At 41.8% G+C, this 24,710-nt stretch overlaps 1 protein-coding gene across 2 annotated transcripts in view; it reads right to left on the minus strand.

The window, feature by feature from the left end:
• Positions 1–24,710, minus strand: part of LOC122791296 (speedy protein 1-B-like) — a 493,214-nt gene that overhangs the window by 102,580 nt on the left and 365,924 nt on the right. For both annotated transcript variants that reach the window (XM_044058982.1, XM_044058981.1), the window contains exon 4: positions 20,543–20,588. In XM_044058982.1, coding sequence (XP_043914917.1) covers positions 20,543–20,588 — 46 coding nt within the window. The remainder of the gene's footprint in view (positions 1–20,542; positions 20,589–24,710) is intronic.

Genomic DNA, 24,710 nt, shown 5'->3' on the forward strand with positions numbered 1-24,710 from the left:
ACAGCAGGCTAGTAATTTGCCTCAGATGCAGGTGAGAGACTCTGCTGTGGCCAAGCTGGTTTCTCAGACCCTCTCCTTTTTCTTAGATCCCTCAGTGTGGCAAATACAGCCACTATGCACTGGGGGTTAGCAATGTCCTCTGCAGCTATTGGGCTTCCCTTAGTGGGAAAGGAGAATCACTTTTGTTGGTGTTGCAAGAAGTGGGCAGGGAAAGTGCCCCTGCATAACCAGAATGTTGTGTCCATCCCTGAAGAAGCTACTGCTGGCATTAAAAATATGTTTGCCATAATTTTCCTGTCAACAAAAAACAGAAAACTAAACTTATAGCTTCTCCTGCTCCAGTTTCACTGGGCAGGAGTAGCTTTTTAAGTCGGGCTCAGGGTCTTGTACATGCTATTGACCTTTCTTATCAGTGGTTCTTAGTAAAAGATAAACTGATTCCTCTTTTCTTGAAGAGATTCAAGAAAGTAAATCCAGACAGGAATGTGATGGAACAGATATATACTTTTTCCCCTCAGAATTCTGATTCAGACTCAGTGGAGATCACGTTACCTGAAACTCCCTATCAATGATTATCTTTCTCCGAAACTATATCCAGAATGTGCAAGTGTATTCAGCGGGAGAAAACTGAGTTTTCTCAGTCCCCCAGAAAATACTATCAGCTATTACAAAAGGAATTTCCAGAACCTTTACCCATTTCCCCAGTTTTGTCAGCTCTGGAGGAAGTGTGCGTCATTTCCTGCAACTTTCCTGATACTCAGCCTACTGCCCCTAAACAGGCAAATAGAATGTATAACGTTTGTCACGCTTATGTTTTTACACACTCTTCACAAACATGACCCAGCAGCTATAGCTTTAGTTAATCCAGCTGCTGCCAAACATTTTAACTCTAATCCTTCCCCTTCTGACAAGAATGGTAAAACAAATTTTAAGTTTGGGAAAACGTATTTGCTTCTGCAACTTTAATTTTTATAATTTTGAGTTGTCAGGCTCATATGTTAAAGTTTATTGTGAAAATATGAGGAATGTGAAAATATGAGGAATGTTTTATCTGCAATTTCTCCATGTGAGAAAACATCTGCTTTGTGTGGTTTGGTTTATTTTATTTTTCATGTCGCTAGTCATTTAAAGTGTGTTTATAACTGCAGATACTACATTCAGTGAGGATGCCACTGGTACCGTTGAGGAGGTTTGCCTGGCTTCAGTCTCAGAACTTCCTAGAGGATGTAAAAATGAGATTTTAAATTAACCATTGGATAGAGATTTTGGTCCCACTGTTCCAATGGTTATCAAAATGTGATGAGAAGGTTAAGCTGATATACAGGGAATCTCTCAGATTTTTTTAGCCCTCCCTCTCTAAATTTTCTAAAGGTTATTTTGCTCCCTTGTCCATTTGCAGCAAGAAACAAAACAAAACAGTCTCAGCAATATGCTGGTAAGCAGACATTAAAAAACAATGGTGGGGAGTTTCCCTAAAAGAAAGCAGGATTCTCCCAGAACAAAAGACAGTCAAAAAGGTCAGAATGAGTATGTAAGGGCCCTTGTCCCACCTCTCACCCTGGCAGTCTCTTATCCTTCCAGAAAGTCAGATTCTCTATTTCTGTCTGTTTGGCAACAGGTTGTTTCAGACAAATGGGCTCTGGAACTGACTCTGTTGGAAGAGATCCCTCCTTTGCAGGGAATTATTCCACATCCCCAGACCAAAAACATCTGTTCCATCCTGTCCTGCAGCGCATGCTTTGTTTGGGGGGGGGGGTAGAAATAGTTCCTTTTTCCCAGTGGGGAAGAGGTTTTCATTCAAGAATATTTCTGATGCCAAAAAATGAACATTTTTGGAGATCAGTTATGGATCCTTTTTCTTAAACCAGTTTGTGATAGTGCCCAAGTTCAAGATCCTTTCACAACACAATCCCTTACCCTTTCTTCCCCATTTGAGATTTTTTGGTAACCTTAGATTTAAAAGATGTTTATCATCACATTCCTGTCCATTAAGGCTTCAGATATTTCTTAAGGTTTTACGTATCTGGATCATATTATCCATTCTCTGCCTTACCTTCTGGGCTATCCACTGCCCCAAGAGTGTTCACAAAGTGTCTGGCTCCAACAACACCACATTGCAGGCTACCTGGTATCCACATTTTTCCATATTTAGATGTCTTGCTTATCTGTACAGACTCTTTTTCAAAGTGTCAGGAATCTCTCTCTTTGGTGAGAGATCACATATGCAGGCTGGGATTCCAGGAGAACCCCAGTACAAAGAGCTTTTCTTCCACAGGCAAAATACATCTGCATTTAGATATATTCCAGGGTGTTTCCCTGATCCCTCTGGTGTTATACATAAAGCCACTATGAAGTAAGGGATAGCAATGTCTTCTGTGACTGTTGGGGGTTCCCTTAATGGGCAAGGGAGGGAATACCTCAGGATTCTAAGTCTCATGGCATATATGATTCTCATGATACCTCTGTTAAGACTCCACATGAGAAAGATACAATGGTATCTGAAGTCTCTTTTGTCTCAGCACCAATACCCGTTATCTTTTCAGATTCCAGTTCTGGGGTGTGGGAGAAGATAAATTACTTGGTGGAGATATAAAGTACCCTGAATTCAGGTCTCTCCCTCTGCCCTCCTGCTCCAAAACAGTCAGCCACTACAGTTACCCTGCACTTTGCAAGGGGGATAAAAGTGCAAAGTATCTGGGACAACAAACAGACGCAAGCACATACATGTAAAAGAGGGTGTGAAGGCTGCCAGCCAGCCAGCTAAAACTTTGTAAATAATTCTATGTCATTTGTGAATAGTAATATGATTTGTATGCTTGCCTTAGAAATGTAAGAAAACTATATGTTCTGTACTGAGCTTCAAGATTGTAACCACAGTGCTCTGTGCTGGAAAAGAGCAGAAATTTACATGGACTATATGCCTATGCAAATGTATGTGTCAATGGTAAAGGCTGGAATATACAGAGTTAACTTGCGAACTCTAAGAAAATAAGTAAAGAGTATTATGATGTGTATAAAGTTAATTCATCTCAGCTAAGAAACAGAATGTCTACAGCTAGAGTTTCTTTCTATTGTATTAAGACAGAGATAATTACTAGGTTTCACATGTAAAGTGTTTTTGTATTGCTCTGTGACTTCCTAGCAGCTGTACATCTGAGAGATAAGTATTTTTGACAGAGACATGTTAAATTCTGTTGGTATCTGTTTAGCCTAGGAACTAGATGCAAGTGTCAAATAGTGATATTATCTAGCTAACCCAGCAGTAATGTGTATTATTAATTTAAGAACTATCTCAGAGAGAAAGTCAGTGCATTTTGTATCTTATTCTGGACCTGTAAACATCTACAGCACTTCTCATCTATATTTGCCTTGCTCTGTAAGTAAGTTATTTAGGTACAGTGATTTCTCTTAGAGATAGATAGGAATGCAATAAGATTAGTCTAGATGTTTTCTGTATTTATGTGAGACTGTCCTGCAATGTTGTTTTAAAGTATTTCCTGTGATTCTGAACTCTGTTGTCACTGTGTTGAGTTAATGAGTATTGTCTTGTACTTTTATTATTTATTATTAAATATTTTAAAACGTTTTAATTGTTGTTGGTTTGGTTAGAGATATTCAAGCTCTTAGAGTATTTGCACATGTATTTGGTGATACTGTATAGGCCACTCTTGAACAGCCTTAAAAGTTCTGGTCACACTCACCATTTGGATAATAGCAACATTACACAGTAATATTGGGCACCCTTTGGTAAGGGCCTTTATAGTAGCTGATAAAAGTGGTTGGTGGCAGATGGTACTACCTTATAGTCTGGGCAGAAGGGAGCATAGCTAGTGAAACTGTGCCAGCCTTCCCCAGGAGTGTCCGTGTGTTTGTATATAAATCAAATCTCAACGTGTGTGTGTGTGTGTGTGTGTGTGTGTGTGTGTGTGTGTGTGTGTGTGTGTGTGTGTGTGTGTGTGTGTGTGTGTGTCTGTATGTGTGGGTGTCAGCTACTTGAGCAGGGACATGAAGCACTGGTAGAACAGAGAGGGTGCTGGAGGTTTTGACTTGACCACTCAGCTGAAATCTTAACCCTATAGCTGTGCCAGTGGGGGGAGTCTTACTGGGGATCTGGAGAGAGAGAGGGAGAAACCAGCCCCAGACTGACTGTGATCTCTGTGTGCTCTTAAGGGAAATTGTACTTTACTATGTGTGTACCTATCATCCTCCCAATGTGCACGTCCCTCCCTGGTGTTAGTGGTGAGGACTGAGGCTCATTGATTACTGGGATAGTGCACGGGCATCACAGAGGGCAACAAAGACAGACAAAAGCACATAAATGTAAAGGAGAAGTTTGCCCTTATCAAGGCACTCAACTCTCTAAATCACCTTTGGTCCCCAAGACCACTTCAAGTTGTTATGGCCAAACAGTGATGTGGTAGATAAAAAAGCAAGGAAGAACCAGGTCTTATTTCCTTTGCAGACCAGACATGTTATCATGAAATATAGCTTTACAGCAGAATCTTACTCTACATCTTACATTCTGTAGAGGAAAATTGTGTGGCAGACTAACTGTACAGAACAAAGGCAGCCGTTCATGAATGGAAACTAAATCGGGGGTCTCCCAAGATCTAATCCATCTGTTGGGAGTTCCTCAAATAGGGCTTTTTGCCTTCCCAATGAACAATCAGCTGGCAAACTTCTGCTCCAAGACTTCATGTAAGAAGGCCTAGAAGACAGATTCCTTTTCATTTGCTTAGACAGTAATAGTACTGTATGCCTTTCTACCTTTTCTGATATTCAGGGTAATTCTGAAGATTCAGAAGGAATCCCCCAAGATCATTGTGGTGAGTGTCTTCTGACCCAAGCAACAGTGTTCATCCCTTGTTTTGGAATTGGCCAGGGGCAATTACCACAAGTTTCCTCACAGACTAGATCTACTCACACAAGAACGGAGATGAAAGAGGTAATTGGGAAAATATTTTTTTCAGATTGTAATGCGTTGGCAGACTTTAAAAAATTCCATGCAGCCTACTCTATCAGAAATACTGGATGAGCAAATTGCTATAATTAAGGAAATGATTTTTGATCTGTGATACAGAATTAGAATTGCCCATAGTAAGGCCTTGCTAAATTTAATTCTGGTGGCTGCCAAAAAAGCAATTACTAGGAAATGGAAATCAGAGTTTAAACCAAGTATACTATAAGTAGTAAATATAGTAATAGGGATAAAACAATTGGAAGTGGGAACATCAGAAATGGGTAAGAACAAATTACATGGAAAAACAGGAATGTTGGGAACAATACATTCAGAATAATGTTTTAAAGGAGGAATGAGGTTTAAGGGAAGGCAGGAATTGAATGAGCTTTGCATTGTTTGACAATGACTGGATAGATTATAAGTGATGTATAATGTTTGCAACTGAAAATATATCAATATGGTTTGTTTTTATTTATATAAATGTATGATTGCCTATGTCATAAGTGATAATTGTTTCTTGTTAAAAAAAAGGATACGGACATTTTATACATCCCATCCCCAAACAATTTTAACTGACTGCCTGGATCTTAGGGTCTTAGTACCTTTTAGGCACCTGTTTACTGATGATATGCAGGAGGTACTAATGGGGGCAAGAAAGCACTCTGGAAAATGTTTTCTAGTTAGTGCGAAAAACAACCTGAACCCATTCAGAGTAGGGTTTCACTTGTTTTACAATATTTGTGTGAGCTGCTTTTCTATTTGCCTGTCTTACTCCTCTGTCAAGGTTCATTTGTTTGCAGTTTCCGCATGTCTGTCCATGGATCCACCCTTTTCAAGGCATTCCCATGCCAACATATTTTTAAAAGGGTGTTGCAAAAGAGACCTCAAAGGAAAACAGTGATTCCTCCGTGGGACATTAATTTTGTGTTAGAGAAGCTAACACTTGTTCCATTTGAATCAGCTCATCTTGCTGACTTGAGGTTCTTAACATGGTAAAGAGTTTTACTCCTTGCTCTGACCTCTACAAGACGAAAATCTAAGTTGTACGTTCTTATGGTAGGTCAGCCTTATTTCATTTTCCACAGGACAGGGTTTCTTGAGAACTAATCCTTCTTTTATGCTTAAAGTGGCATTCAAATGTATGACCCATATAAGTAGTATAGTCTGAGCATCTTCAAAACAGCATGCAGAAATGGGTTACTCCATAATTGTATCCCTTCTGGGGGAGGACTTAGAAGCTCTAAGGCATATCTACTCTGATCACAGCTAAACCCAATTCTTTTTTTAAGATAACAAGCAAAGTAGAGGTGAACTCAGAATTAGCCTCCTATAAACAGTCTTAGACACTACTCAGAAGAGAGACTTCTGGGATGGTACAATCATCCTTCCTGAGGGCTCAGCCAGGACTGTGAGGGAAGACAACAATACCTGATGAGTGGGGCCCTCCTCGTCATACACCTGGACTTCTACTGCCTACAGAAGGGACTGGGCTGGAATAGAGGTAGGGGAGCATCATACAGGCTCTCCACAATGGTGAAATCTATATGTTTACTCTTTTACAGATCCTCAGCCAGGTTATCAATAACCTGCCCAAATAACATGTCTTCTCCAAAGAGAACGCTTTTGATATACTTAAACTATCTGCACTATTATAGCAATGTATATACATTGCTGTGCTTTGTATTCTTATCAGCTTTGTTTTGCTACTTACCTTAGGTATTGCATTTATTGTTACTCCAAGTCCTTTTGGTCCAACCTTCTACCTTATTGTTCTCATCAGTATCTAGGGGCCATATACTCCTCACATTACCTTTCTCAGGGCAATGAAAGAGTAGTAAAACCCCCATTTTACTCTTGTTTCAGACTGGCCAGTCTGATCCCCACTAGACATACAGGAGGTTGAGCACATTATGGATAAGTGCTTAGGGCCAGACAATAGAACCCCACCACCCAAGAAAGAGTCAGACAGACAAAGTACAGTTGTGTACACTTACCATAAATGTAGATGTTTGAGTGTATTCACTGTTGCAGTCTTCACACTTGGGTTATCTGCCTGCAGGTAGCCCTCAGTCAGCCCAAATACACGAGATTTAGTATTTCTGTGTCAGATCCTGTCACTCTGTCCAGTCATCAGGGGTATAAAAACAGGCAGCCGATGCCATTACATCAGTTTTTCTTGCCCCAAATGTCAGGAGACCCCAAATAGGGAGCTAGGTTATGGTGGGGAAAACACCACCAGTAAAAAGTAAATACCAGTAGCAGTAGTAATAGCCATAGAGAGGAGGGAGAGAGAGAGAAAACCAGGGGGCTGGAGGGAGGGAAACCAGGACTGCAACAGTGAATACACTCGAACATCTACATTTATGGTAAGTGTACACAATTGTACTATGTTCTTCGTGTTTCACTGTTGCAGTCATCACACTTGGGTGGATTCCCAAAGCTGTGGAAGGGTGGAGGCAGTCAAGAAGAGTTAGGGCTGGCTAGCAGGCCTTGCAAGACTGCTGTAGCAAAACCTGCCCTGGATTTTGAAAAGAAAGACAGGTGGTAATACTTGGTGAAGGTGTGTACAGAACTCCAGGTAGCAGCTTCCAGGATATCCCTGGTAGGGACTCCCCTGAGAAATGCTGTAGACATAGATGTAGCCCTAGTGGAATGTGTTCTGAACCCTTGAGGGGTTGGTTTTCCATGGTGCTTGTAGCAAAAATGGATGCAGTGTGCTATCCATTTGGAAATGATTTGTTTTGAAAAGGCCTTGCCCTCTGCCCATGTACCAAAGCTGACTAGTAACTGGTCAGATTTTCTGAAGGGCTTATTCCTATCAAGGTAGAATCTGAGTTGTCTGTGCACGTCCAAAAAGTACAGGATCCTTTCCCCTTTATTTTGAGGATTAGGGAAGAAGGTTGGCAAATGGATGGATTGGTTGAGAGCCACAGTGGACACCACTTTAGGCATAAAGGAAGGGTTAGTCCTGAGGGAAACCCTCTCAGCATGGAAAATAATGAATGGTTCCACAGCCATCAGTGCTTGTAGCTCAGACACTCTTCTAGCTGAAGTGATGGCTAGAAGCAAGGCTGCGCTCCATGAGAGGAATTTTAACTCCGCTGAAGCAGCAGGTTCAAAGGGGGGATGCATGAGCTTTTCCAGTACAAAGTTAAGGTCTCAAGCAGAGGTAGGTGCTCTGCTTGGTGGCCTTAAATTGTTTGCCCCTCTCAGTAACTGTTTGATGAGAGGGTGAGAGAATAGAGGTGGCTCAGTGTTGTAATGAGCCGAGATGGCAGAGGCATGGATCTTAATGGAGGAGAAGGATAGGCCTCTGTGGAGTAGTTCTGCTAGGTAATCCAGGATTAGAGATAAGGAGGGCAGTGCTGTGTCCTCTTCTTTAGACTGAATCCAAGAACAACACCTTTTCCACTTATCAGCCTAGGATTTCCTTGTACTGGGCCTTCTGGCTTCAAGGATGACATCCAGCACCTGTTTGCTTAGGATTGCTGGTGGAGTATTCAAGGAATAAGCCAGGCTGCAAGATTTAGGGTTTGCAATTGTGGATGCAGAATCTGTCCCTCCTGCTGAGAGAGCAGGGTTGGGGTCTGGTGTAGGTGCCAGGGTGGCACCATTGTCAGGCTGTGCAGGAGTGGGTACCAGTGCTGGTGTGGCCAGTCCAGAGCAATCAGAACTGTCCTTGGCCTATCTTGTTTTATCTTGATTAATACTCTTGAGAGAAGAGGCAGAGGGGGAAAGGCATAGATTGAGAGGTTTTCCCATTGAAAGGATAGGGCATCCACTTTCCAGGCCCTGCTGTGAGGGTACCTGGTGCAGAATTTGCTGATCTGGTGGTTGTAGGGGGAGGCAAAGAGATCCACCTCTGGCATCCCTCATTTCTGAATCAGAAGGTTGAAGGTACTGGACTCCAATTTCCACTCGTGTGGATCTAGGAGATTTCTGCTTAAGTCATCTGCCAGTGAGTTTTGTTTGCCTGTCAAGAATTGAGCTTGTAGATGGACTTGGAAGTCCAAAGCCATATTCCACAGGGCCATGGCTAACCTGCATAGTGGGTAAGAATGCCTCCCCACTTGTTGATGTACCACATAACTGTGGTGTTGTCTGCTTTTATCAGCAGTTGTCCTGGAAGGAGTAGGGATCTGAAAGCTGTCAGGGTATTCTGTACAGCCAGCATCTCTTTTTGGTTGATGTGCAGATGAATTTGACTTGTGCTCCAGTGGCCCTGAATACATTCTCCAGCCATGTGAGCCCCCCATGCATAGTCTGATGCATCTATTTTCAGGGTCTGGGCGGCATGGTGTTGAGTAAATGGCAATCCCTTGTTGTGGTTGCAGGCTTCTGCCCACCAAAGGAACTCTGTCCTTAGACAGGGTATGATAGGAATGACTGTTTCCAGGTCCTGAGATTGTTGGCACCAAATGCTTTTTAAGTACCACTGAAGTTTCCTCATATGCAGTCTTGCATATGGAATTAGCAGTATACATGAGGCCATGAACCCTAGGGCTTGCAGTATTTTTCCTGCATATAGGTGGGCTCTGGTGGCCATTTGTCTGAAGTAATCTGTCAGATAGACTTGTTTTTCTGAAGTGAGGAATGCCATCTGGGAAGTTGTGTCCAAGCTTGCTCCCAGGAATACAATCTTTTGACTGGGTACCAGTTGTGATTTCTTTTCATTGATGGTGTACCCCAAGGAAGTGAGAAGACTTTTTACAAATGCCAGGTGCTGTAGCAGCAATTCCTGACTCTCCGCCTGAATCAGGCAGTCGTCCAAGTAAGGGTAAATTTGGATATTTCTCTGCCTGCAGTATGCAATGGCTGGAGCCAGGCATTTTGTGAATACCCTGGGCGCAGTAGATAAGCCAAAAGGAAGTGCAGAGAACTGAAAATGCATGGATCCTGCCCGGAAACATAGATACTTCCTGCATGACTCCCTTATGGGGATGTGCAGATAGGCTGCTTTTAAGTCTAGGGTGACTAATCAGGCATCCTTGGCTAACATAGGAAGAAGCTGTTGCAGGGTAAGCATTTTGAATTTTGGTACCACCAGGAAGGTGTTGAGAATTGAAAGATCCAGGACTGGGCACCAAGAGCCCTCTTTCCTGGGTACCAGGAAGCATGTGGAGTAGAATCCTTGACTTCTCTGTTCTACTGGAACAGGCTGAATAGCTCTGATATTGAGCAGGAAAAGCACTTGGTTTTGAGCCTCTGCCCACCGGTTTGGAGGAAGGTCTGGAAACACGCTTGGGGTTGGCAGTGAATGGAAATAAAATTTGTACCCCTGGGATACAATGTTGAGGACCCATCGGTCCTGGGTGACAGACATCCAGTTTTTTGCATGAAGGGCAAGTTTTCCTCCTAGGGGCACAAACAATTGGGTAGGGCTGGGAAGTGGAGTGAAGAAGTCACTGTGAGCTTTTTCCATAAGGGAATAGCTTACCTCTCCCTGCTTTAGGGGTGTGGGCACTCCACTGCTTAGATCTCTGCATTCCCTGAGACTGTAGTCTGGGTGGTCTGTTACCCCTGGGTTTTGTTCGAGAAGGCCTAGAGGGAGCTGGAAAGGACCAGTGCTTTGTAGGGCAATGCCTACTGAATCTAGGGGGTTGCACTTGTAGGAATTCTTTAACAGTCTGTATAGATTCAGCTTTTTCTTCCATCTTTTTAAGAACCTCTTCTGCTTTGGTGCCAAACAAACAGTCCTTATTCAAAATAGTGTCTATCAATTTAGATTTGACATGAACTGGCAAGGTCTGCTCCTTCAGCCAAGCATGTCTTCTCAGTAGAGAGCCAGTGACTGCTGCCCTGAAAGATGCTTCTAGGGCAACAAAGCCACACTGCAAAGTATGCTTACTGACTTGGTTTGCAGAGTGCATAAGCTCCTGCAATTCTTTATTTTCTGCACAATCTGGAAAAGTTACCACTTTTTGCTTAATAAGTTTCATAATATGTTGCTGGTATTTTAGCATGTGAAACTGGCAATTCAATGCCCTGATAGCAAGAGTTGCAGAGGTATATACCTTCTTATCCCATCTGTCCAAAGCTCTGGAATCCCTGTCTGAAGGGGTAGGATTCTTGGCTGCATTAGCCTTGATACCTTTAGGCCCCTGGGAAATGATCTCTGGGACAGCAATAGGATTCTTGAAAAGAAACTTGTGAGTATCAGGTACTTTGTAGTACCTGTCTGGTTTCCTAGGGGCAAGGAGGTAAAGTGTCAGGAGTAAGACTGGATTCCATGAAAACATCATCCACAACATCCAGGACAGGGGGTATAGCTAAAGACCTGTGCTGAGGCAACTCTAAAAATACTCTGAGTCTCTTTTTGGACTAAGGATAGTCTTGGTATTCCCAATGGAAATGCTCTCAAAGTACGCAAGGTTTCACCAAAAGAAAAATCCTCTGGAGGGGAGGGAGAGGGAATGGATTCCTCTGCATCTGAATCCTCATAGGCGGATAAGGGCATGTCTTCATAATCAGAAATATCAGAGTCATCGGACTCCTGGTCTGCAGAACCTGAAGGGGACTGGATTATTTGTCTCTTTGCAGGGGAAGGCTGACTTCCCCTAATCAGCCTGATAAGGTCTTCAGCCATTCTAAGCATTTGTTTTTGTAGCATAGGAGCCTGAGCATGAGCTTTGGTCATCGGTTTTCTAAGCGTAGTGCATACTTTGGGCCTAAGAAACTCAGTAGTTTTGGTTAGAAAACTACTTTGGTCGACCACTAGGTGGCACCCTTCTACTTCTATGTTTTCCTTCCTTTCTGCTCTTTGCCACACTTACTGGTTACGCTGATCTCTACCTGTATCTTTTACTCTATTAATTACACTTTTCTTTTCCCCTGGCCCTTGTCAAACCACCCTCCTATTCCTACTTGTCTACTATAATCTGCCTCATCACCTACCCCATAGTTCCTACTATTTACATTACCTGTTTTAACTTACCTACTGTTATTCTACTTTACTGATTGTTTTCTTCTGAGCCATTATCTACTCCTTTGTTTGTTTCTTCCCGCTCCGTTCGCCCTACGGGCTCACTCCGCTCCCCTCCCTGCCCCCAAATCCCACCCGCCCCTAGTGCCTCTAGCTATATCCCTCTTGTAACCACACCCACTTCCTCCCTACACCAATCACCCACAACTCCCTAGACACACCCCCATCAGCATATCATCCTATTATAACCACACCTACAGCTAACCCAAAATACTACACTTCTTTTTCTAAACTCACACCCCTAGCACTACTCCTACTACTCTTTACTCCACCCAACCCTGTTACTCTTTCCTTATCCACTGCACAATAAACTCACAAAACACATAAGACAACCAAATCACGTAACACCAAGTAACATTTTAGTCATGGCTTTAAATCCCCCATTTATCTCTATTTTACTATTACTATCTCTTAAACTATCATATCTTTATTACCTCACCCAGCCTCCTACTTCTTATCATTCACAACTTTATCACACAACCTACCACCTGAACTCCCCTCTCTCACCCTTAAACTCTCCTATTTCTCCCCATCTATACCCAATAACACAACTTCTAACCTTCTCATTCAAAGTTTTCCCCTCACTGAGAAACCCCATCCCCATAGTAGCTAAAGACCCTCTGACCATCACTAAAGATCCTAATCGCTTCCTCATTCTACTCAGTTTCCTTTCTAACCCAATCTCTCATCTCATCACCAGCCTTTTATCTGGTGACATCCATCCCAACCCTGGCCCCTCCACCTCTTCCTCCTCAAATAGGCCAATATTATTTACTTCTCTAAACTCACAAAGTATTGTCAATAAAGTCCCTACCCTTCACGCATGGCTCATGTATAACAAACCTGACATACTATCTATTTCAGAAACATGGTTAAAACCCTCTATAAAGGATTCTGAAATTACTCCACCTAGCTATTCAATCCTTAGAAAAGACAGGACCCAAAAAAAAGGTGGTGGAGTTGCTCTCCTATATTCTTCTTCCTTACTAGTTACCCCCTATAACAACCTACTCCAGAATTTAACAATGCTGAAGTACTCCTCACTCTCCTACAAGTTAACAAGCACAAACACATCTGTCTAGCATCCCTTTACATCCCCCCAGGGGACAATATTTCAACACTTGAAAACATCCTCTCATGGCTCTCTAACAATATCAGCAATGAAACCATAATCTTAGGAGATGTAAACATCAACTGGGCCTCCATCCAGTCTTCAACCAACCCTCTTAACATCAACCTATTTAAGTTTTCCCAGCTAATCAATACAATAACACACCCATCAACAAACCCCTCCTGTGGCACCATCCTTGACTGGATTCTAGTGTCACATCCCCACTATTTCTCAGACAGTAGTACTCTTCCAGACCCTCTTAGTGATCATTTGCCTACTTTCACTCGCCTCCCTTGCATCTCTTACCGAACCCATAATTTCATCACTACCCGCAATGACAAAAACTTCAACCCATCAACCTTCATATATTCTCTAAAAGCAGTAAATTGGAACAATCTAAAGACACTACCTTTAGAAGACGCAGTTGCTCACTTCAACTTTACCTTCTTAGAAATACTTGATTCCCAAGCTCCTCTAAGAACAAAAAGAATAAAAACAAATTCTGCCCCCTGGTTAACCAAAACCACACTATCAATCATGCGCCTTAGAGACAAAGCCTGGGGACTCTATCTGAGAAATAAGACCCCAGAACAACATATTGCTTACAAAACCCTTCGAAATAAAGTAAAAAAGCTTATAATCTCTGACAGACAAAAATACTTCTTCACACTCCAAAACAACAATAAAACTAACCCACAAAAGTTTTGGAAGGAAATCTCTACCCTCCTAAACCCCAGCAAACCACACACCCCAACCCCAGACCCAAATATCCCAGACCTAGATCTAGCTACACAGTTCAACTCCTTTTTCATCGACTCTATTAGCAAACTCACATCCTCCTTCACACACCCCTCCTCATTACCTAATACACCCCCAATCTCTCCCACAAACAACCCTCCCATCATCACCACTTCCTCCTCACTCTCATCTTCTCACCATCCATCTTCCACCTCTTCCACTACTCTAACTCCCTCTTCACCCATATCTTCCTCAATTTCTCTCTCTCCCAACTCTTCTCTATTCTCATTTAAACCTATTCCCACTTCCACCATAAAGAAACTCCTTCAGAAACTGAAGCCGTGTACCAATGCTCCTGACAACATTCCCTCTTTCTTCCTAAGTATAGCTGCAGAAGCTATTGCCTATCCCATCAGCATTCTAATCAACCGCTCCATCCATGAATGTACAGTGCCCCTACTATGGAAGCAAGCCTTCATCATCCCCCTCCACAAAGGAGGCAACAATTGCAACATCAATAACTTCCGTCCTATTGCTATCCTGTCGCCCATATCTAAACGTCTGGAAAAGTGTATCCAGCTTCAACTCCTACCACATCTCTTAGATAACAACCTTTTAACCCCTACACAACACGGATTCAGGCCAAATCATAGCACTATGACAGCCCTCCTGTCCTTTCTTGAGACTGTTAATACAGCACGAGACTCCGGTCACATTGTTTCCACCTTACTACTAGACCTCTCCAAGGCCTTCGACACTATTTCACACAGCCTGCTCCTATCCAAACTGTCAGAACTTAATCTCTCTCCCTCCTCCATAAATTGGTTCTCCAGTTATTTATCAAACAGATACCAAGCTGTAATATGGAAGAAAGCCACTTCCTCCTTCCTTAGCACCCCCACTGGAGTTCCCCAAGAATCTATTCTTGGTCCCCTCCTCTTTAATATATTTATAAACGACTTCCACAAATCTATCCCATTTGCAAACATCATCCAATACGCAGACGATTCCACCATTATCTGCTCTGCCACCTCCCCCTCTCTGCTCCAAAAACTTACTCAAGAAGCTTTCTCAATTACTGAGCAGTGGATGAAAATAAATCACTTAGCACTCAATGCCTCCAAAACAAAACTAATGGTATTTACCCCCTCCAAATCTACTTCTTTCGATATAAACTCTTTCTCAATTACCAGCCAAAACAACTCACCCTTGGAACTGGTATCTGAAACTAAGCTACTAGGTGTTCTAATTGACAATCAGCTTAAATTCAACTCCCATCTACAACTAAATATTAAGAAAACTCATCAAAAACTAGGTATGCTCTACCGGCAGAATCAGTATCTTACTAGATCATCCAAAATCACTCTCGCTTCCTCCTTTCTCATCCCTCTCTTCTTTACGGGCTCCACTACTGACTAATCTTCAGACCTCTCTAAAAGCCAGCTTTCCTCCTGCTATAACAAAATTGCCAAATTCAAATAGCCATAGGTCCTCCACCCACCACTGTTCCTCTCTCCATAAACTAAATTGGCTCGAACTACCTAATCATCTTATCTTTATACAGCTGACTTTAGCTCATAAGCTCATTCTTAACCCCTCTCTTTGTCCCTCCCTGTCTTCTGCCTTCAAAATGCACCTACCAAATAGAGTCTTAAGGTCCAACAATCAAAACCTACTCAAAGTTCATAAACCATCTTATCCCCAGGTAAACACTTATTATCCTCTAACCTGTCCCGTCTCTGGAACTCACTCCCACCATCCATTCGTACCACCTCTAATCACTACATATTCAAAAACTCTCTCCATACACATCTCAGGTCCCAATGGGATTGTTCCTGCTCCCACCCCTCATAAATATATGGCATCCAACCTCCTCTATGCCTTCATACTCAACTTTACCTAACAAAGCTTGTGCTCCTTCAGAATAACTACTCTGTAATGTAATGTTATGTTCCCTCTCAATTACAACTCTGTTATGTAATTCACATTACTGTCTCAGTTCACTTACTTCGCATTAATCTTCATTTATTGTAATGTTGAATGCTTCTTGAATTTTGAGCAAAATGTTTTATCTACTACTTGTATAATTATCATTATTTTAGCAATCTTGTATGTACCTAATTTTGTCTGTGCTGGAGCTTTTCTCCCCAGGACTCCATTGAAAACGGGTTCTTTTGGCCCAATGGACTATCCTGGTAAACCAACTGCAAATAAATAAATAAAATAAAATAAATAGAAATGAAGTTGGTTTGTTTCAAACATCGGTAGAGCAAAAAACTGCCTCAGAAGCCAGTGCCTGCACAGCGGCTCCGGACCCATCCAAGGTAGAGACATCCACAGGTTCCATAGTTGAAGAAGCATCTCGCAGCATACCAGACGCCAAATGGGTCTCAGCAGAGGCCTACGAATCCATTGAAGCGGGCATCAGGGGCTGCAAAGGTGCCTCACTGAGTACCAGCAGACTGGCGACTAGCTTAACGAAAGCGCCATCGGCAGTTTTGGACTTATGCAGTCTGTCTCTGTCTTTATCCTTGTATTTTTTCAGAAAATTGGTAGTCAGATGGCTTAATGTAGCCATTTCAGAATAAGGAGATCGAGAGTGAAAGAATTTAGCGACAAAGAGAGCCTGACGATGAATGGTTCAGGCATTAAACAAGGCATAAATCCAACAGCGAGGGACATCGTGGTTTGGGCCTAAACAGGTGACGCAATAAGAATGAAAATCTCTGTGGAGCATTTGCTTTCCACAGGCAAGACAATTGTTAACTTTTTCTGACATCGGTTAGAGCAAGAAAAAAGTATCCCCAACAGGGTACTTAGCTTTAGAAGACTTCAGGATTATTCAATTTGAAAATGAAAAATTCAGGTAGCGGCTGACAGGCACTTGTGAACTGTTTCTGCTTCGGGCTCCTCCTCGGCAAGAAAGACTGATGCAATGGCATTGGCTGCCTGTTTTTATACCCCTGACAACCTAACGTCAGTCTAGCAGCGACAGCATCCTACACAGAAATACTAAGTCTCTGGTATTCTGGCTGACTGAGGCCTACCTGCAGGCATATAACCCAAGTGTGATGACTGCAACAGTGAAACACGAAGAACATCCTATGTTCCCTGAGGGTGATGTATCTCAGCCATGATAGTGTGCCCCATTAAACAAACATTTCTGAACATCTAACATCTGAGGAACCTCATAGACCCTACAGGAGCAAGAAGCCAAGACTCAGCTGGTGTGGGATAAAAACCCTCAGCCTTCTGATCTTCCTAACATGAAAGGCAACTGTATTTCCTGTCTACCCATTAGCACTGTTTGTGTTGTATCTGGAACACACATGCGCCATACCTCTCAACCTCTTAGAGCAAGAAATCTACACAAAGCCATCAATAATGGGGTGACAAAGGCCCAAAAACAGGGACACTTTAAATATTGCTCTTACAAACTTAGAAAATTGAGAGAACAACAGTTTTTTTTTTAATTAGTATGAATTTTCTGACGGGTATGAAGTCTGAAACTCAATATATGTCATTATTTTCTGACTTCAACCCTCAATGATTTGCCAGAAAACCACAATTCTATGAGAAACGGACCCCGAATATGAGACAAAAATCTGTACAGTTGAGAGGTATGACACGCGCATTGAATAACTGCAGTAATGACTGTTACACTAGTGATTTATGGAGAATTTTGGTTCACTGTGTGTGGTCTCCTTATTTGCTGGATGTTTTCTTTCTTTCTTTTTTTTACCTTGAAGTGCAGTTTAATTATAAGTGTTTTGGAGTGGAATCCTGCAGATATGGAGTGGGAACAATGTTTCATATTGGTGGTGCATCTTCTTTCTTTATGTTTCTGTAACCATGGAATTAAAGTATTTAAGTTAGGAGGTTAGCATAATGGTTAAGGTGTCACCTTAAAAACACAAGGTGCAGTGTTTGAGTCTCACATGGGGTAATTGGTTAGGCTTAAAATGGCCCATACGGGCAGCTAGCCTAGTACTAACCTATGAAGTAACTGGGTGCAGGAGAACTTTCAGATGTGTTATTTTCTTACTAGTGATTCAGTTTTCATAAACTCGTTGCACCTTTAAGCATCCCACAACCACTCCACAGATTCAAATGATAAGAAAGTTGGATGAGTAGTGAGCAGATAAATGGAAAGCCCATCTCAAGGCTGGAAGAAGAGATTCAACAATTCAGTTTGTAGTGAGTTGATCTAATAAGGAGTTACACTTCAGAAAGGCAACAACTGATTTGATGCAGAGCCTGTGTATGAAGTCTGGTAATCCGCGGTGGTGCAGCGGTAGCACTGTTGCCTCACAGCAAGAGGTTCTCCTGTTCGGTTCTCGGCTGGAGTGCCTTCTGTGTGGAGTCTGCATGTTCTCCCCGCGGTCGAGTGGCCTCCGAAAGACATGCGTGAATGGGTGTGCCTTCGCTGAAGGTTGGGTGTCGGGCTGGCAACTTGGCACCAAAAAAATCTACTGCCAATCATTAGCACACTGGAGTTCCGCTGTGGCGACCCCTAACCGTAAATAGCCAAAAAGACAAACAAAAAAAAACAACTGTGTATGAAGTCTGGCAAAAGAGTGCTTATGACATTATGAAGATGTGCCTGCACCAGTCTCTGCTGTATTACTCATCAGGCCAGATTCATGAGCTTCTGTGTTCTTCCTAGACATAGTAAGGTGTAGCTGTGGACAGAATGCAAAACTAGCTCTGTGAATGGAATGAATGGTACTGGGATGTATGTAAGCTTATCCTCATAGATGGCAACCCAAGTAAATGGAGCCAAAGTAAAGCCTCCACTAGAGCTGGCATTAGGTAGTCCTGGGTGGGGAGCCACCAAAACTCAGCTGTCTAAGTAAGGAACATCAGAAGGTTGGGTTACTGTGGGGCATCCATAAACTCTCATGGAGACCTAGGAAGTGGAAGAAAGGCCAAAAGCCATGCTTTGTAGTAAAAGTATAGCTCAACTAGTGTAAAGCACAACAACCTTCACTGATGTGATAATAGGTACCCATCAGGTTTAGCATCATATCAAAAAGCTGCAAGGAACCACAAGAATCATGGACTAAAGGGTAACCACGTGAAAGGCAGAAAACTGGTAGGGTCCAGAATCATGAGGGAAGAATATTTCCTAACTTCTTGGTGACCAAGAACAAACAGAGGTCCTTTATCATAATTCTCTCTTTGAGAGAGTCACCATGACATTGCAGAAGAGAAGGAACTAACTGTGCTAAAATCTCTTTTGACATCAGATGGCCTGCCAGAGGAAAAAGGGCTTGGGTGTCCATAGCAACTCAGAGTACAGTTGCTTTCATTACTGTTCTGTGCCTACTTATTTTAGGTGATAGTTCTCCAGACTGAGACCAAACAGTCTAAGAGTGGCACTTTGGACTGCTGTAGGGCAGAGACACTTGCACACCTCTTAGAAGACTTATAAGCTATTTGACTTAGTCTTGGCAGTCCTTTTCTGACACCATATTGTCTTCTCCCTCTTAGCATGCTTTGAGGAGTTTGAGGTGGATTTATAACCTAATTTTAGAACTGAAAAATACATAGCCAGTTTTCTGGAGATCCTATATCATCTATCAGAGGGTTCTCCAAGTACAACAGCTACAGGAGGTACTGAGTTTCTTTATGCAAATAAAGAGCGTCCTAATGCATCTGCAGATGTTCTGTAATTGATATACGTAACCGCAGTCACAGAATAGTATCTTATGGACTTCTAAAAATACAAATATACCCTGCACGTCTGATGCTGGGGGGCTACACCCCACACTCCCGAATGTTGATATATAGATATATAGATATACATACATATAGTAACTCTGAGATCAAAGTATCTTGAGGAAAAAAGGAATCCCCAAGATATAGCACTATGAGTCTTTAGTATCAAAATTCAAGAAATGCACATTATCAATCACACAGAGTGATAGTCACTAGTTTGTCAATCAAAAGCCTGGCACCCACAGAAAACAAACTATATTGAAGGGTTCCACTGTGTTACTGCTCGAGGTAATAAACCTATGATCTCTGGGGTTTCTACTTTTGGGAGTCTGTTTGGGTTACTGGCCACTATAATAAAACTGAGCTGCTAGATATGGGAGCATTCCTTTTTTAATGTTAACTGACTAATTTACAAATCTGGTTCCTAAAATAAAACATACGCAGTTAGTTCATTCTGATGTAAACCTCCTGAGAAAGTAAAGACTTTACACTGATCTGTTTAGAGTCAGAATGCTTCAAGAGGACAGACATACTGAAAACTTGACTTAGCCTGTTAAAAAGAAATACAAAAACGGGGATGATAAAGGCAATGAAGCCACAGAGTGCAAAAGAAGAAGAAGAAGAAAATAAAGGATAAACAGAAACATAACGTTACAGTACTGACTACTACAAAAAGGAGAACACCATAACATTATGAAATGAACTGCAACAGTAGGGGAGATAGAGTGAAAATACAAGAGGGGAAGAGAAAGACTTTAAGCTGGGAAAAAAGAGGGGAACAGAGATTAGGTATGGAGAAGCAAAGGATGAAGCAATCTGCATCAGTTCTGTTAAAACAGCAAGAACTAAAACGAATAGTAGGAAATAAAAGCAGGTATTGGGCCCTGTCCAGTGGAGACAGAAAGGCTGTGGGCTGAAAGTTATAAGCCTGTATGGAATACTCAGAGGCAAAGAAAAACAAAACAGAGTTAGCTGTTTTTTTTTTTTTTTTGGGGGGGGGGGGTATTTTGTAAAGGATCAGCAGAATTACCTGTTGGAGATTCTGGCCTTTCTTTTTCTGGATACAGAACCTGAACCTAAAAGAAAACAGAGAAACAATTAGTGAAACATAATGCTTATCCTTGGACTCTGACAAAATGAGGAACAGAAAATCATTACTCTGAATTAATGCATACATATGAAAATTCAGAATTTAGAACCCCAGAATGAACTAAAACAAAGACAATGTGTTTGTGGATGTCTAAATTAAGAAGTCTATTAAAGATTGCAGAATGGACTTTGAACAAAAAATAAATAAAAATAAGAGTTACAAAACATTGTTTAATTATGGGACTTTTACCAGAAAGAATACAGAACATAGTGTGAACTTGATTAAAACTGAAACAAATCTTGTATACATAAAGTACAGTTGTGTACACTTACCATAAATGTAGATGTTTGAGTGTATTCACTGTTACAGTCCTTACAAAATGGGTTATCCAGCTCCCAGTAGCCCACAGTTGGCATATGACGTCAGCTGCCTACGGTTGTAAGCCTGACGTCAGGATGTCAGGTACAAAGGAAGGCAGATGATGCCATTTCCTCAGTTTTTCTTGCCTTAACTGTCAGGAGCCCCCAAAAAGGCTAGACCAGGAAAGGAAAAATCCAGTCTGTGCCCCAGGAAAAAAAAGGGGATGGAAGGGAGGGAAACCAGGACTGCAACAGTGAATACACTCGAACATCTACATTTATGGTAAACGTACACAACTGTACTATGTTCATTGTGTTTTACTGTTGCAGTCCTTACAGAATGGGTTGATTCCCAAAGCCCAGGAAAGAAAAAAAAAACAAAAGGGAGGAGGAACACCCACTGTTTAAGGGTTGGTAAGAATGCCCTGCAACACTGCAGTGGCAAAACCAGCCCTGGATTTAGAAAACAAGGGTAAATTGTAATGCTTTGTGAAAGTGTGGACAGAAGTCCAGGTAGCTGCTTCCAGGATGTTCTTAGTAGGTACACCTCTTTAAAAAGCTGCTGAGATACAGGCTGCTCTAGTAGAATGGGTCCTAATACTCTGTGGAGGAACCTTGCCATGCTATAAGTAACAAAAGTGAATACAATGAGCAATCCATTCAGAAATGGTCTGTTTAGAAATAGCTTTCCCCTGAGCTCCAGGAGCAAAACTGACCAACAACTGATCCGACTTTCAAAAAGATTTAGTCCTGTCCAGGTAAAATCTAAGCTGTCTATGCACATCCAGGGAATGCAGTAACTTTTCCCCTTTAGTCTGAGGATTAGGAAAGAAGGTAGGCAGGTGGATAGACTGGTTAAGAGTCAGGCTAGAAACCACCTTAGGCATAAAGGGGGGATTAGTTCGAAGAGAAACCTGATCCACATGGAAGATGATAAAAGGCTCTACTGCCATTAAGGCCTGCAGCTCAGAAACTCTTCTAGCTGAAGTAACAGCCAAGAGAAAGGCAGTTTTCCAAGAGAGAAACTTTAAATCTGCTGAGGCAGCTGGTTCAAAAGGAGGCAGGGTAAGTTTCTCAAGTACAAAATTAAGATCCCAAACAGGAGTAGGCTCCCTTCTGGGAGGCTTTAAATTGCTAGCTCCCCTGAGGAACTGTTTCATCAAGGGATGAGAGAAAATGGGTTGCTCAAAGGAACAATGAGCAGAAATAGCCGAAACATGAATCTTGATAGAAGAAAAGGAAAGTCCACCATTAAGCAAGCCTGCAGACAGTCAAGAATAAGAGGAAGAGTAGGTCGAGAAGGGTCTTCCCCTCTAGCCTGCATCCAAATGCAGAATCTTTTCCACTTGTCAGCGTAAGATTTCCTAGTGCTAAGCCTAAATTATGAGCCAGACTGCCAAATGCAGAGTCTGAAGATGAGGATGCAGAATTTTTTCTCCCTCCTGAACTAAGAGATCTGGTATCAGGAGAAGATGCCAAGGCTGAGACTGGGAGAGACGGTGAAGTAGTGGATACCAATGTTGCCTGGGCCAGTCTGGAGCTATGATAATGGCCCTTGGTTTTTTGTCCCTTATCTTTAACAGCACTCTGGGAAAAAGAGGCAGAGGAGAGAAGGAATAGATTGAGAGCTGTGTCCAGGGGAAGGACAGAGCATCCACTTTCCAAGCTTTGTTTTGATGTTCCCTGGTGCAAAAGGTTGGAAGAAGGTGGTTGGTCGGAGATGAGAAGAGATCCACCTGGGGAGTGCCCCAACACTGAATGATGCGACAGAAGACGGTCTTGTTTAGCTGCCACTCATGAGGATCCAGGACCTGCCTGCTCAACTGGTCTGCCAAGGTGTTGAGCCTTCCTGGAAGAAAGTGAGCTATCAGATGAATGCCCATGGAAGCTGCTATGGATAGTATCATGCTTTGTCTGCACAGGTGGTAAGAGTGAGTCCCTCCCTGCTTGTTGATGTACCACATGACTGTGGTGTTGTCTGTCCTGACTAGAAGAGTACCAGGAGAGAGCAGATGCTTGAAAGCCATCAAGGCCTGCTGGACTGCCATCAATTCCTTCAGATTTATGTGCCAATGAATCTGTTGATAGCTCCAAGTCCCCTGAATGCATCTGCCCTGTAGATGTGCTCCCCAAGTGTAGTCCAAGGCATCTGTGGTGAGAGTCTGGCTGGCAGGAGGTGGACAAAAAGGCAGGACTTTGTTCTGTGAACAGGCAGTCGCCCACCAAAGAAACTCTGTCTGCAGGCAGGGAATCAGAGGAAGTATCAAGTCTAAATCCTGAGTGTGTTGACACCAAAGGTTCTTGAGGTACCATTGTATTTTCCTCATATGCAGTCTGGCATATAGAATCATCAGAATACATGAAGCCATGAATCCCAGGACTTGCAGGAATTGCCTTGCAGAGAGTTGGGTCATGCTTGCCAAATTCTTGAAGTAATTTGAAAGATCCATTTGTTTCTCTTGAGGGAGGAATACCATCTGAGCAGCTGTGTTCAAACTCACTCCCAGGAATACAATCTCCCTGGTGGGTACCAATTTTGTCTTCTTTTCGTTGATAGTGTAGCCCAAAGAGGTGAGAAGGTCCTTTACAAAGGCCAAATCCTTTAGAAGTTGCTCTGGAGAGTTTGCTTGAATAAGACAATCGTCCAAGTAAGGGTAAATTTGAATGTTCATTGCCTCTTGGTGAATTCAAGAGGATTTATGATCATACTAGTGACAAAGATGAGAAAATTCATGAATTAAAGTTTTTTCTAGGTTAAGTGAAAGGGGTTATGATGAGGCATATTTATTGAAATGTAAAAACAAATTATTAGGGAATAGTAGAGATGGATCCTTTACTCATGAGAGAAATTTGGAATGTAGTAATAGGACTTATGCCAAAAATGAAATTGATGATGAGAATAAGCTTTTTTATGTTACTAGGTTTTCACCATTTTCAAATGAACTGATGCATTTGGTTAGAAGACATTGGCATATTATCAGTGAAGATGAATCTATAGGTTTTTTGTTTCCAGAACATGTCACATTTTCTTTCAGAAGGGGAAAGAATTTGAAAGAATTATTAAATTATAATTTTGTTGAGGGAAACAATCAATCTTCTTTTCATGATATATTACCATATGGTACTTTTCCATGTGGTTGTTGTGGTATTTGCAATAAGGTCAAGAATTTGAATGCCATTAATGGCATTGTTTTTACCCCAAAATTTCGTTTTAATTGTAGGTTTATGGGGGTGGTATATATTTTGGGCTGTTCATGTGATGAGGTTTGGTATACAGGACAAACTAAACGTATGGTCAGGATTCGTACTTTGGAACATTTAAAAGATATTAGACATAATAATGTGACCAGCCCTGTTGCCAAACATTTCCATGAAAAACATAATTGTTCTCCCAATAGTTTAAAACTTTGTGTCCCTGGAAAGCCTTTTCTTCCCAGAAGGGGCGATATTGTAGCCAAATTACTGGAATTAGAAACCAAGATGATTTTAAAATTCAAAACTTTAAAGCCTTTTGGTATGAATCAGGAATTAGCCATGTAATAATAATATATTAATAATAATAATATATTAATATAAAAATAATTAAAACATGGATTTTATATAGTTAGATTCATTCATTCATTTCAGTTATGTAAGTTAATTTTGTATATTTATTGGAAATTACTGTGGTCACTTTAAATAATGAATTGTTATTTAATTGATAAATTAATTGAATAATAGCTGTACTGTTGTATATATATTGCTTCATT

This window comes from Protopterus annectens, chromosome 17.part0 (genome assembly GCF_019279795.1).
Source record: "Protopterus annectens isolate FY-2018-M chromosome 17.part0, PAN1.0, whole genome shotgun sequence".
Taxonomy (NCBI): Eukaryota; Metazoa; Chordata; order Ceratodontiformes; family Protopteridae; genus Protopterus; species Protopterus annectens.